Source organism: Mustelus asterias, chromosome 1 (genome assembly GCF_964213995.1).
Source record: "Mustelus asterias chromosome 1, sMusAst1.hap1.1, whole genome shotgun sequence".
In the NCBI taxonomy this organism is placed as follows: domain Eukaryota; kingdom Metazoa; phylum Chordata; class Chondrichthyes; order Carcharhiniformes; family Triakidae; genus Mustelus; species Mustelus asterias.
Window position 1 is genome coordinate 77,904,391 of NC_135801.1, and position 15,145 is coordinate 77,919,535.

General features: G+C 41.0%; 1 protein-coding gene across 10 annotated transcripts in view; it reads left to right on the top strand.

Annotated features, from left to right (window-relative positions):
• bmp2k (BMP2 inducible kinase) overlaps positions 1-15,145 on the top strand; it is an 86,746-nt gene that overhangs the window by 58,057 nt on the left and 13,544 nt on the right. For 6 of the 10 annotated variants that reach the window (XM_078213842.1, XM_078213840.1, XM_078213841.1 and 3 more), the window contains 6 exons: positions 458-590; positions 1,703-1,806; positions 3,993-4,072; positions 7,091-7,251; positions 12,649-12,794; positions 13,679-13,786. In XM_078213842.1, the coding sequence (XP_078069968.1) occupies positions 458-590; positions 1,703-1,806; positions 3,993-4,072; positions 7,091-7,251; positions 12,649-12,794; positions 13,679-13,786 (732 nt within the window). The remainder of the gene's footprint in view (positions 1-457; positions 591-1,702; positions 1,807-3,992; positions 4,073-7,090; positions 7,252-12,648; positions 12,795-13,678; positions 13,787-15,145) is intronic. The other 4 variants (XM_078213844.1, XM_078213847.1, XM_078213846.1 and 1 more) reach the window with 1 other exon arrangement.

The window sequence follows — 15,145 nt, forward strand, 5'->3', positions numbered from 1 at the left end:
TTTCTTCTGTGAAAGTAAGTTGAGATAATGGGTGTTTTGCCAATTGTGGTTGGCCTTTGGCTAAGATGAAGGAAACAAAATCCAGCAGTGCTTTAGTATACTTTGTTTAAGAGCCTGCTGTTGTTTAAAAGTTTGGTTAATGGCAAATCATCTTTACATGTAAAAGAATTGTTGAACCATTCGACATATATGACACACAATTTTATTATATCAACTTTGTTTCAGATCTAATTAAAAATGCTGTTCTAGTCTCTCGCTCCCCTCCGCCCAAGATAGTGAATCCGTGGTTTGCCATGAATTAATGAGCTGTAAACTAATTTGATGCAGGAGTTTTGCATAAAATCTTTTATTATAGCAATATAATGGTTTCCTGTTGAATTTGCATCGATTGTTGAATTTTATTTAAAAAGCATTTGATCAAAAATATCTGCTTAAAATAGCCAATTACTTTGTTTAGGCTCTTGGATGTCTGCTGTACAAACTTTGTTTCTTCACTCTGCCCTTTGGAGAGAGTCAAGTTGCAATCTGCGATGGAAGCTTTACTGTGCCTGACAGCTCGAAATATTCTCAGAAATTGCACTGCATAATACGTATGTACACCAATTTTTTTTTTAGAAAGTTGCTCTGGGCTCCATTTAATCGCATTGGTGCAGTTTTAAACACATTGACATTTTAGGAATCAATTATTTACATGCTTTTCCCATTGACATGTTTTTTTGAACTGGGCAGAGCTTGGCCCAATTTGAGGAAACGTACCCAAAGAAACTGAAATCTAGTATGTGGTTAGAAAAATGCATGCTTTTCTGACAAATTGAAATGGGACCAACATATATTATAAATGTACAAAGATACACTACTCAATTATGTGCAAAAGTATTCCCCCCCCCCTCCCCAACTCCCACCCTCCTGCTTAATATTCCATTTATGCTGAGCTGTACATCATTAAATAAAAATGATGTAATACATGGCAATGAGTTTAGGTATAATACTCTCAGAACCAAAATATAATGGTGTATTTCAAGCACTGAAAATCGTAAGTGGCTGAGTATTATGACTGCCATTTGACAGTGATGAATAGAAATGATAATAGTTCCAACTTATACTGAAAAAGTTCTTGAGCAGGAATACTCAGAGAGACTACCCAGCACTTCTAAGTGAAGGACAGTGCAAGGAGCACAAATTTGTATTTTTACTTGCCTATCCAGAGAAAAAATTAAAAACAGTTAAGGATTGTGAGAACACTCGTGTTTTTTCTGTCCATTCAAGATGAGATCTTTCAAATAGACCATTGTAAATTTGAGTTAGAAAAGTCGCACGTGAGATTATAAATTGCAAAGATGTATCTGATAAAATATTACTAGAAACATTGCAAAGTATGTAATAAAAACACTGTGCAAAGAATGTAAAAAAATATTTAAGATCTTGATCAGGTTTTGGCTTTTGTGCTTGTTTAGAATTTGCAAAATTGATCTAATTGGTACATTTTGCCACTTGATTGCCATGTCTTTTGAAGCAATGTTGCACAAATCTGTAGTTTGCCTTAAATTTGTTATTTAAAGCACAACCTTTCTCAATTTTTATTTGTCAGTTGTATAACTGAAGATTTGTTATAGAAGTATTAATACTCTAAATTATTATGCTATGCATTTAGTAGTCACATTTCATTTGTACATTTTTAAAATTAAGACTTTTGTATTTAAAGGCTACATGCTTGAACCAGCTCCAGACAATAGACCTGACATTTACCAAGTTTCAAATTTTGCTTTTAAATTGGCTGGAAAAGAATGTCCCCTGCCAAATATATATGTAAGTGTATGTTCTTTTTTATGGTGTATTCATTAATTGACAGTTGATTAAAAATGTGGTTTGTCTTTTGTCTACATGCCATTAACTGAACAAAACATTCAATTTGTTTATTCAAAAGTTTATCAGCTGTTTAAATTGTGAATCTCCCACACTTTTGTGCACTGAGTACCTCAGTGTGAATCATACTGAAATTCAGTGGATGGGACCTAGCCCCACTGGAGAGGCCGGCAGCATAGCATTGAGCGGGTCACTGCGCATGCGCTGATCTGTCAGTGCTAAGATTGCTGGCCAGCTCAATGGCTGGCCAGCCCCATGATCCCTGCAATGCTGGCCGTCCCCCACCACCACCACCTCCTCTCCGCCCCCCCTCCCCCAACCCACCCACGGCCCAATGGCCAGATAGCTGGCCGCCTATGCATGCAAGGGCCAAGCGTGGATCCCCTGCCCCCATCCCAATCGCTGGCCTCCCTCCCACCCCCACCGAACTTCTTTGTAGAGTGGCAGCAGGACCCTCTACCCCACAGATCGCCCCCGGAGGCCTGACTCCTATGGCACTGTCCCATGCCTGATGGGCAGTGCCAAAGTGCCCCCGGTCATTGACATTTTGCCCCTTGGGCAGTGCCAGGGAGCCCAGGCTTGCACTACCAAGTTGCCAATGCCAAGGGGGTGCACCTGACACTCTGGGAGGGCCCCGATTTCCCCCCTTCACTCCAGCGGGATTGGGCTGCCAGTTCCCCGAAATTAAACCCCGCTGGAATGGAATACTTCTGGCGGGCTGGGGGGTATTGGGAAAGAGGCTAGCAGGCGCGGGACTCCGTTAACTGTATTTAAATTACATTAAAATGGGGATTCGAATAATTTCTACGGCTCTCCGCCAATCTGAAGGCCCTGGAAATCTGACTCTGGGAGACGCTATCGGGTCAGGACACCCAGCGCAGATCCCGTGCATCGGATACCGCTTGAATCTCCTGGCCTGCTGCACTAAAAAAAATTTCCTTTACTACCCTCTCACTCTTCAGAATGGCTTCAGGCTGCTGATTTACATTCAAAAGTCCCAATATTGAAATTGTGACTTGCAACCAAAGGCTTGAAGGGTTGAAGCTATGCTCAGAAGTTCAAACTTTCTGCCAACACTTTACCTTCCCAAGTGGTGGATTTACACCAGGGTTGTCCAGAACACCTCTGTCCAGCACTGACAAAGAGACTAGAGAATTTTACCCTTAAGCCTTTCAGAGTGCATCAAGGGCCAAAGCTTTCACATTTGGGAACCTAAAAAGAGGACTCAATTCCTCAAGTCTATTCTGCCATTCACTCAGATAATGGCTGATCTGTATTTTAACTAATTTATCCAACTGCCTGAACAAAAATCTCAGTTTTGAAATTGAAGGTCTTTTTTGGGTGTGGGAATGACTATGAAAAGGAGAGACTTTAAAACTTTCACTGAGTGTGCGTGAAGAAGTACTCTCAGCCATTTCCTCTGAACCCCCTTTTAATTTATTTCTTTTAGCTCCAGTATTATTCTGGTGAATCTGCATTGCACTCCCTCTAAGGCTTGCCTATTCTTTTTGAGGTTTGAAGCCCAGAACTAAATGTACCGCACCAGATGCGGTATAGCCAAAGTTTTATATAACTGTAGTATATCCTCTATCCCTTTTATTTTACAGCCTCCTCATGATAAATAATAACATTACATTAATCTTTTAAATTTTTTTTGTATTTCCCTAAATCTCTGCTCCTCCGCTGTTCCTAGCATCTCCCCATTTAGAAATTATTCTAATCTACCTTTCCTTGGTCCAGAGTGGATGACTTCACACTTTTTCCCCCTTACTAAGCTCCAACTGCTTGCAACTTCATTTGCAACTCCCTCTTCTCATCTACACTACTGTGCCACCTAACTTAGTGTTATCAGTACACTTGCAGTATGCTAGTTGCTATTCCTTCAACTAAGTTGCTGATACCATGTAGTGAAAAGCTGAGATTCCCATACAGATCCTTGGGTGCTACCATTCGCTACATTCTTGTAATCAATTCTTTCTTCATTGCAATAGGCACCTCCAATCTCTGAGTGTTTTCACTCATGGTTTACTGTATCATTAACAGAATGCTACATTGCTTTTCGTGGCTCAAAAGGTCTTTAACTCATAAGAAAAGTTTATTATTAAATGTTTTGTAATTCTCTTTTATAGAGTGTTCCTATCCCAACTGTACTTCCTGAACCCATGACTGCCAGCGAGGCAGCTGCCAAGAAGAGTCAAACAAAAGCAAGGTAATTTTGGTAAATCATTCAGGACTGTCAACAACTGAAAAGATCTCCGATCTCACCGGTATTTATAACAGTTTAATCAGATTCACTTACACAAGTTGTGGCAATGAGGATACATTCAATTTCTTTCTTGCGCTACAGATTCTAGTTATGGTGTCCTGATTGTATGCAAATTTTGTCCATCCTAACAGTTTGAATATATGAAGGTTGTATTGTAATGCAGTCCATTTATGATTGAAAATTACTGTGGAATATCCACTATACACAAATTGCCTACATTTCAAATGTCAGGGAACTTGTGGCTTGCTACCCAAGTGGAAATTTGCATTGTGTTGGGGAAAGATAAATGGTGAAAAACAGACCTAACAGCAAATTAATTTCAGTCCCATGTTTTGAACATGAATATATTTTCAAAAGAAGTTGACTTTGACTTTAATGTGTACAAGTCGTCTTGAATTACAGTTAGTTGTGAAGTAAAAACTGTGTAATGATTATTTGTTGTAGTTATCTATTTTCTTTGTGTTGTTCAAGAAATTTCATCATAATTGTACTTGATTCGCGCCACGAAGCCCATCCTTTTCCTTGGCAACTATTTGAGACTGAACCAGACTGTGTTAACAATTTTGGTGTTGTATGTAACCCCAGGATGCACTTCCCAACTGCATATTTACACCGTCACTAAGACCATAAATTTGCACTTCTATAATGTCCCCTGTCTCAGTTCATCTGCTGCTGACACTGTATCCATTCCCTTCTTGCCTCCAGACATGTGCGGGGGTGTGACAGAGAGAAGAGGGTGGAGCGAAGGCATATGGATTGGGGGGGCAAAAGAGGTAGAAGGGGGGAACAAAAGATAGCGGTGGGTGGCGGAGAGATTGAAGAGATGGAAGCATGTGTGGGAAGGGAAGGAAGAGAGCACGTGGGGAGAGTGGTGTGCAAGGGAAGAGTGTGGGTTGGGGGGTATGTAGGGAACGGCTAGGGAAGAGTGTATGGGTGGAGGGGGCGTGAGGGAAGAGAACGTGAGCAGGCAGCCAGTGGCGAGGGAAGAGTGAGTGTGTGGGGGCCAGGAAGAGGTGGTGGGGGAAGGGAGTGGGTGTGGGGTGGGGGCGATGGCTAGGGAAGAGAGTGGGCATGCAGGTGGGGGGGGGGGGGGGGGGGTACAGCTGGGGAAGAGAGCTTGCGTGATGGGGGTGGTGCGGTGCGTGAGGGAAGAGAACATGCACGGGTGGGGGTGTGCACGTGCGGGTGGGGGGGGGGTGTGAGTGAGGGAAGAGAGTGGGTAGGAGGCACGAGTGAGGGAAGGTGGAGTGGGCCGAGGGGATGTGGGGGTGGGGCGGCAAGGCATGATGGCACACACACACAGGGAGGGACATGGGTGGTGTGCAAGACAAAGAGCATGTACGTTGCTGGATGGGAATTTTATGTACCCCGGTGGACGTGTTTCCTTGGAGCTGAGTGGCGAAAGTGGGTGTGTGGAAGGGGACTCTTTTCATCCTGGAATTCATTCCCATAACACATGGTGTTTAGGTGCAAACTTTGGCAGCCTGCCAGCCGTATTAAAATGACTGATTAAGGTTCCATTGGGCTTGTTATCAAGTCTTTTGACCTAATACTCTTTCCATGTCATAACGTGTTTGCCGTGAACAGCAGCGTGGGCCAGAAATCCGATTTCTAACCTCAACAGATTAAAGCGGTCACTCCCTCTCTTAAACCCACCCTCTTCTCCCTCCACAACTGTCCCTGTCCTGAATTTTCCCCCATTCTTCTGTCACAAGGCCCTAGATTTACCCGATATGGGGATTCAAGGCCTTAGGTTCCTCCTTTAGCTGCAGTCCCCACAGCTGATGCTTTCCTGGTGCTACTGGAACTGATCGAGGTCCCAGCCAATCAGATTGGCCGGCAGCTCCAGAGGGTGAGATTTCAGTCCCATTGAAGGGATGAAGTCCCACTGTCCCTGGTTAATGAGCCCTGCAGTGCTTTCTTGATGTGGGGCTGCTCACCATAGAGATATTGAATTGGGAGTCTGCAACGATAGGACAGTTGGAGGAGATATGAAGGGGAAACCTTGTCAAAAATAAGTGGAAGTCCAAGAAAATTGAATACTTATGTACGTTTGAAGTGTAATCAGGCAAGGTGGTTAATCTTCCAATTCCAAATAAATATCTGCCTTGAGTTTATTGGGGTGCAAGTCCGATGAGTACAAAAGGAAAATTGGGTTTAGAGAACAAATAATTGTACTCATTACGCTTTTAATATAATTAACGTTACTATTTAAGACAGAGTGTAGTAATAAGTATTCATGTTCTTGATTTTGTGTAGTAAAATTCTTTTGATTCAAGCTATGAACATTGTGGCTTCCTCTGTGCTCCTAAAACAAACACTTGGGTGATTTTATCATCGCATTGCACCCATTTTCGGGCGCGCTGCAGTGGTAAAGTGGGGCGTAAAACGATTAGCGTGACTGGCGCCATTTTGCGAACGTCGGATTTCCGGCACGGTTAGCTTCTCGCCGGAAATGGGTGAGAGGCTGGTTAATGTATTTAAATTTATTTAAATGCTGTTTAACATGAATGAGGAGCAGTCGACTTGGCCTCGCTGGTGGAACTGAAGGCCATTGAGACCCCTGCTCGGGAGGCCGAGGGCATGGCGAGTAAACACACCCAAAAGACAGATCTGAAACTCTTCCTGTTTCAGGTCCGCCCAGCACTTAGACAAAAAATGGTAAAATCGCCCCTTGGGTCTCTATTGAGATCATAACGAGAGCTGTACAGGCATTAATAGAAGCTTAGTACTAGCTTAGTTGAACTTGTAATTGTGTTCTTTATTGCACACAGTAAGTTTTTCAAACATATTGTTAGTGCAAGTTCTGATCAGTTGGGGATTTATTATTTGCTAAACTTGTTTTGAAAACTGTCTTGGGTTTCAAAAAATTATAGTAAAGAAACATTTCTGAAAACAGTGTTTAGTTCATAACTTTTGATTAATAAAGAAGCTTATTTGGATCCATAATAATTTCCACAGGTTAAGTGAGGCAGTAGGACCAACGGAGACATCAATAGCCCCAAGGAGAAGACCAAAAGCTAACACCAGTGCTGTTATTACAAGTGTTTTACCAATTCAGAACACAGTAACTCCAGTGAAAAGGGTAATCACAACTGGTTGTGGAAATCCTGGACAAAAAGGTAACTTAAAAATTAGATTCCAATTTTAACAAATTTGGTGACTGTCATAATTGGAAGTAGGATGGATTTTCTATTTGTGAATATTTTGGCTCTGGTGCCATGGCACATATACGTTTTATTATTTTGGCACTCAAGTGAAGATATATGATTTACATTCCTGGAGGGAAGACACTATTCTGAGGAAATTTGTCTTGTGGTTTAAATCCAACAAGGCCTTGTGGAGGTTTGTATTATGTTTAGGAAGGCAATATGGCATATCTATAAATTAGACAAATTAATGACCTTTGGTAAATGAAGCCAACCATAAATAGGTTAAATTGACAAGGCTTCTGAAAATCACATGGGAACGCATCCTGAGCTTCTAGATGTGCCTGCTCAGTGCCTCTGCTTCTGACCTTGGGCGATTTGGAGCAAGGGAGGTTCCCTAATTTGTCTTGCAATGCCAAATGGCTGTTAGAGGCACATCTAGGATCCTTACAAACTGAAGAAGCTGATAGTACAATTGCCCAAAAAAGGGAGAGCTATGCCTGAAATCCCTTTTATAAGGGACTATTTAAAAAATATAAGACATAGTCTTGATCCTAGCATATTCCTGGACCTCTAGGTGAGCTCCATTTTCACCCCTGCCATTATGGCACCACCTAATCTAACCTGGCCTATTCTGGATCCCAGTGAGGGCTGATAAAACAGGACCTCAGGACGTGGGGAGATGCTGCCTCATCTTACAAATTGGACACATGTAGGGGGGTTTCAACACCAACAAGTAATCTGACTTGCTGGGTGGGATCTTCCAGTCCTGTCCACTGGCAGGATTTACCAGTGCCACTGCAGTTAAGGGACTTTTGGGCTGCCTCATTGCACCTGCCACGGCAGAGCCGGAAAACCCCAGCTTCTGACTGAAGGCCAAAACTTGGTTATACTGAAATAAAAACAGAAATGCTATATACATTTAGCAGGTTTGGCAACATCTGTGGAAAGAGAAACAGAGTTAACGTTTCGAGTCAGTATGCCTCTTCTTCACAGCTGGTTTATCTGGTTTCTTGGCCTAATCTCAGACCCCACCATAAGACTCCTGCCAAAATTGCTGAGAGATTATGATGAAATGATTGTGCACTTTGGGGCCAGGTACTTGATGTTACCTGAATTTATTTTCACATCAACAGATTTAATCTCATAAACAGGAAGTCAAAAAAAGCAATGTTCTCGGAGCCGCAAATGGATGTGGTGTTAGTGGTCCAGCAATCTGTCCAGTTTTTACAAAGCGTAAAGTTTATACAACAATTAATCCACTGGGATTTACTCTCCCATTAGTCAAAAATGTTTCGGGTGAAGAAAAGAGTTTCTTTGCTTTCCCCACATATTCTTCTTTGCTAGTAATCTCACTATTCAGCGATATCGGGGGTGGTTTTGAGCCTGTGTTCACTGTCCGCTGGAATGGTGGCGGGAGCTCAAGATTCGGTGCAACCCCAGAAGTCACGGATCTCAATGGCGAGATCGTGACTTCTGATTTTCGCCAGCAATGTAATCATGTTCATGCCAGCAACGGGTGTGAACCTGATTTATATTCATTTCAATATATTTAAATATTAAATACCCCCCCACCTCCGCCAGATATTGACTCCCTGCCGTATATTCAAACCATGACAATGTGTCGTCAACAGATTCACCCAGATATGAATCAGTCATGGGGATCCCATCGGGGGGGCGTAAAGATGAGTATAGCCCCTGGGTGAGAGGGACATGACCTGGCAATACCCCTGGCACAGACCTGGGCACAGATTTGCACTGCCAAGTTGGTTCTACTGCTTTGAATCACAGTGACTACCTGTGAACTTTCTCTTCAAAGTCCCCCCAGATGATTCTTATACCATGAATCACCTTGTCTCATTGAACTCCAGCTACCACACAAGTGATTTCAAATTCTACTTTCAAAAAGAATTATTTTCTTTTTAACAATTCTTTCTCTCCGTTGCTCCCATCAAAGTTTCACTTTCAGGTTTTACACCTCCCTCAAAGACTTGTACCAACTCGGAGATCCAGACATTGATTTTCATGATTATTTCAAATAATGTCTCCCAAACCATAATAATATCTCCCAAACCTGAAACCAATGTCTGATCTCTTTCTGACATCTCGGCTTTCTTCTCAGGTTTGCCTGTCTTTACTGAACAGTTCTCTGTCCTAGTACCTTTAACTGCAGGCTTCTTGGAAGCTTCCCTTCATTGCTTTAGTTTAACTAGCTGGACTTTAGCTTTCTTGACACTTACCATAAAAGAGCGTGAGGAAAGTGGCAGAGACAGATAAAAGAACATGAGGAGACTGGTGATTACACAGGGGAAAAGAGCGCAAGGAGCACAGCAGAGACTAAAGAGTGGGGATGAGGGTTCAGTTGCTTGGAAAATTAGGAAATCCAAGTTGAAGGTAGGGGAGTTCAGGTTATTGATCAATCTCTCACATAGAAAAGAGTTTAAATAAATGGATCCTTATCAGAGTGGAAAGATGTAACTAGTGGAGTACCGCAGGGATCAGTTGTTGGCCTGCAAATGTTACCTATTTACAGCGAAGACCTGGAGGAAGGAACAGAATGTAAGGTTTTCAAATTTGCCCATGATCCAAAGATAGATGGAAGGGTATGTTGTGATGAAAATATTGTGATTCTGCAATGGGATATTGCTAGATTGGGTGACTGGGCGAAAACTTGGCAAATGGAGTTTAATGTGGGGACGTGTGAGATCATGCACTTCAGTAGGAGGAATCAAAAGACAGATTATTATCTAAATGGAGAGAAGCTGCAGGTGAGTGAAGTACAGAGGGATCTATATGTGCATGAATCACAAAAAACTAGCAGGCCGGTCCAACCAATAGTCAAAGAACAAAGAACAGCACAGGAAACAGGCCCTTCGGCCCTCCAAGCCTGTGCCGCTCCTTGGTCCAACTAGACCAATCGTTTGTATCCCTCCATTCCCAGGCTGCTCATGTGACTATCCAGGTAAGTCTTAAACGATGTCAGCGTGCCTGCCTCCACCACCCTACTTGGCAGCGCATTCCAGGCCCCCACCACCCTTTGTGTAAAAAACGTCCCTCTGATATCTGAGTTATACTTCGCCCCTCTCAGCTTGAGCCCGTGACCCCTCGTGATCGTCACCTCCGACCTGGGAAAAAGCTTCCCACTGTTCACCCTATCTATACCCTTCATAATCTTGTACACCTCTATTAGATCTCCCCTCATTCTCCGTCTTTCCAGGGAGAACAACCCCAGTTTACCCAATCTCTCCTCATAGCTAGGACCCTCCATACCAGGCAACATCCTGGTAAACCTTCTCTGCACTCTCTCTAACGCCTCCACGTCCTTCTGGTAGTGTGGCGACCAGAACTGGACGCAGTACTCCAAATGTGGCCTACCCAGCATTCTATACAGCTGCATCATCAGACTCCAGCTTTTATACTCTATACCCCGTCCTATAAAGGCAAGCATACCATATGCCTTCTTCACCACCTTCTCCACCTGTGTTGCCACCTTCAAGGATTTGTGGACTTGCACACCTAGGTCCCTCTGTGTTTCTATACTCCTGATGACTCTGCCATTTATTGTATAACTCCTCCCTACATTATTTCTTCCAAAATGCATCACTTTGCATTTATCTGGATTAAACTCCATCTGCCACCTCTCCGCCCAATTTTCCAGCCTATCTATATCCTGCTGTATTGCCCGACAATGCTCTTCGCTATCCGCAAGTCCAGCCATCTTCGTGTCATCCGCAAACTTGCTGATTACACCAGTTACACCTTCTTCCAAATCATTTATATATATCACAAATAGCAGAGGTCCCAGTACAGAGCCCTGCGGAACACCACTGGTCACAGACCTCCAGCCAGAAAAAGACCCTTCGACCACTGTCTCCTATGGCCAAGCCAGTTCTCCACCCATCTCGCCACTTCTCCTTAAGAAGGCAAACAGCATTATGGCCTTTATTGCAAAGGGGTTGGAGTTTAAAAATAGGAAGGTTTTGTTACAATTGGACAGGATGTTGGTGGGACTTCACCTGGAATACTGTATATGGGTTTGGTTGCCTTGCCTAAAAAAGGATAAACTAACATTGAAGGCAGTCCAAAGGAGATTCACCAGGCTAATTCCTTTGAGGAGTGAAGGGTGACCTTATTCAAACATATAAGATCCTGAGGGGGCTTGAGAGGGTAGATGGTGAGATGTTTTCACTAGTGGGAAAGTCTCAAATGAGGGACATAGCTGCAGGATAAAGGGCTGGTCATTTAAACCTGAGGTGCATAGAAATTTCTTCTCGCAGAGGGTGGTGAATCTGGAATTTCTCAGTCCCAAAAAGTCCGAAAGACGTGTTGGTTAGGTGCATTGGCCATGTTAAATTCTCCGTCAGTGTACCTGAACAGGTGCTGGAGTGTGGTCACTAGGGGATTTTCACAGTAACTTCATTGCAGTGTTAATGTAAGCCTACTTGTGACACTAATTAATAAACTTTAAGAACTTTAAACCAAGGGGTGATGGAGGTTGGATCATTAGAAATAGTTAACGTGGAGGTGAATAAATATTTGATTGATGAATAGAGGGCTATGGGGAAATGGCACAGAAAAGTAGTTGAGACAGGAATAGATCAACTATGATCGTGTTGAATGGTGAGGCAGGCTTGAATGGCCTGGTGGCTTACTCCTATTTTTTGTGTTCTTGTGTCCATGGTATGGTTTTCTTCTAGCAAAGCTGAGATGGATGTTCCCTGTCGAGCCTTCCAAACCAACTGCCAATGAATTCAGCTAAAACTAAACGCAAAAAACCTTTCTAGTTTAAAAGGGTACTCGGTTGCTAAGCAATGACCTCGTGCTTCTCCTAGCTTTTATTTATTCTTCACCTTGTAACCTCTCTAAGCACAGTTTCAATTGAAACCAAAACCCTCGCACATATAAATACCTTTGTCAATCAGGAATCTAATCATAGGTTTACCCTTCCTTACACAGAAACTATACCTTATTTTTAATATTTGCCAATACAAATATAAATTTCTTAAAACTACCTTTGTTTTCCTAACACAATGGTGAAGTAGAATTGAATAAATGTATAACATTGAATTTATCAGTTGTAACTTAACTTAATAGCTGATTCTACTTTAGTCACAAAAGGATTAACTGAAAGCAAGTTGTTCTTCAATGTAAAATGCACTGTTTTGGTAGCTGATTCATAAACTCTCTCACCATGTTTGATGAATGCAAAGCATTGCAAATATCCAAAAAAATCAGTGAGTACATTTGGCCATTTTGCAACAAATATTTGGTGAATAAATCCACTGTTATTTCTTTGCAGAAATTCAAAAAAGCTTTATGATCTATCACTTTGTTTTTGTTAACTTACTATTAATTTGTGTGCTTTCACAGTTGCTGTATTAGCTGAAAATGGACATTTAATTCATATGGCTCAGGGGACCAATCAACAGCAGCATAGAGTCCTGCAGCAGATACAACAGGGAGACTTGAAACATCATCAACAGCAGCAACAAATAGTTAATAATCCGGCACAAAAGGTAGTAGTCATCAAAGATTTAAATGCACCGTTTTCTAAATGATAAAAAGTTTAATTATTTGTTAATCACCTTCAAAGATAATTTCCATGCTACACCACACATTAAGGGTATAAATATCACTGCAGAACACTGGGACACAGGTTCAGCAAACAATCTTAACTCGTGTAATCTTGAAAGTAGCAGTTGATGCTGAAAGGATTAAGTTTCTACATGCTGAATGTACTTTTTTTGCAAACTTCTACATTGTTGGTTAGTTTATTCATTTTCTCTTCAAAGATTTTCTTACTTGCAACTGAACTTGTGTCCATCCCGTTGTTCTATAGTGTCACATACGTTTAGTCTCTTACTAATTGTGCTACAGCCTACAATTATTTTGGTGAATCTAAAGTAATATTTTCTTTTCAGGTTTAGCCTTGGAGAAATCTGTTAATTTCATGATCATTGAGAGCATTATCATTCACCAGTCCATGAATAACTGATATAAATTTTGGCACTATACTGATGGCTTTCTTTCTTCAAAGTCTGAAAGCATAGATGGTTGGATATTGCTATCAGGGTCTAATGATATTATTCCTATGATTCCAAGAGGGGCACTTTTATTTTCTCTGCTGATGGGGGAAAAAAAAACTCCCTTCGACATTCTTTTTTTAAATTCTGCTTCATAAGAGATCTTAAGACATGCCAGTGAAGTGATAGCAGATTTGGTCATAAATGTGGGCGTGCTTTTACTTTCTGATTAGTATGACTACTTTTTTGTGCCTTACGTTAAGGTGTGATTTGTAATACATAAGCTGCTGAATCCATTGTTGTATTTATGGTTTCAGTAAAGAGCAGTGATAGTGGCTCTTTGCAGCTCTATACATTTATTTTCAAACCTTTGACAGTATTCACAGGCTTTGCAGCAATCAACACAGCAGCAATTACAACAGCAACAATTACTGATGCAACCAATGTATTATCAACAGCAACAAACGCCTCAGTACTCTGCTGTGGTAAGAAATCATTCTTTTAGGGTGAGGGTTGCATTTGGGGAGGCAAGAGACACATACTAATCCAACTAGAAGATAAACTACCCTGAGGAACTCTGATGCATAACCATAATATATTGTAACATTCTATATAGTTTTGTTCAATTGGCTTTAAAATAAACATGCTAGAAATCTGAAATAAAAACAAAAAGTGCTGGAAATACTCTACAGGCCAGATATTGTCTGTGAAAAGAGAAAAAGAGCTAATATTTCAGATTGACTTTTGATAGATCATCGATCTGAAACATAACTGTTTCTCTGACAACAAATGCTGTCTGAACTGAGTATTTCTTGCATTTCCTATTATCATTCTATTTGCTTTATTGGTTGGTGCTCTGCATTATTTAGTAATATTAAGCATCAATTATTTTGCGGCTCATATAATATATATTTTAACCTCAATGTCAATCATATCTTCCTTTGGTCTTCAACTTTACAATCATCTGAGTTAACTTTCATCTGTAATTCTACCCACTTAATTATCTCTCTTGCCTCATCCTGTAATTGTTGATCTGTCTTCTCCAATTTCTCTCTCAAACCCAGTTTGGTATCATCTGTAAAATTGAGCAATTTGCTCTTTCCCTATATCATTTTATATTTTTATTTTTCAAATATTCATCCAAATCCATTGTAACATAGATATCAGCAGCAAAACAACAATGCCCACTGCTGACCTTTTTAAAAAAAACATTAAGATCTAGTGATCTCCATGGTGTGGACTTCCCTCTTCTGACATCAATTTGAATTTGACACCAAATTAATAGGATCTCCAGGTGTCTGATAATGCTGTTACCATCTGACTAAGTGGCTAGTCAAGTTGGAGTATTACCACAGGCAGCAAAGCAGAATATAAAAACCATTGAATGTCTAATTTTAAATTTTAATGGTAGTGAGGTAATCGATTGGGATGTACATATAGGATTAAGGTAGAAGCTAAAATATCACAAACTTCTAAAATATGTCTAAATTTTCAAATGTTCTTTAAAAATTAACATTTAGCCAATATAAAATTACTCTTTTACTGCCATTAAGTTTGTTTAGCAGTATATCAACTTGGTATACCATTAGAAAGCCCAGTTATATCCCATTCAACTAAGGTGTAATTTTTTTCAAAGGTTTTTCTAACAAAACTGAATGAAAATTCTTGTTTGTTCTGTGATTTCTATTTGATTGCATTCTGAGGGCATCAATAGCATATCCTCTGGAGGAGCATAGAATCAATGCAAGCAACTTCTCATTATCTTTGTGTAAAAAAGGAATATTCTAACTTCCCCTTAATTCTTGTGATGATTCTCATCATTTTTATTCCCTTGTACCAATTCA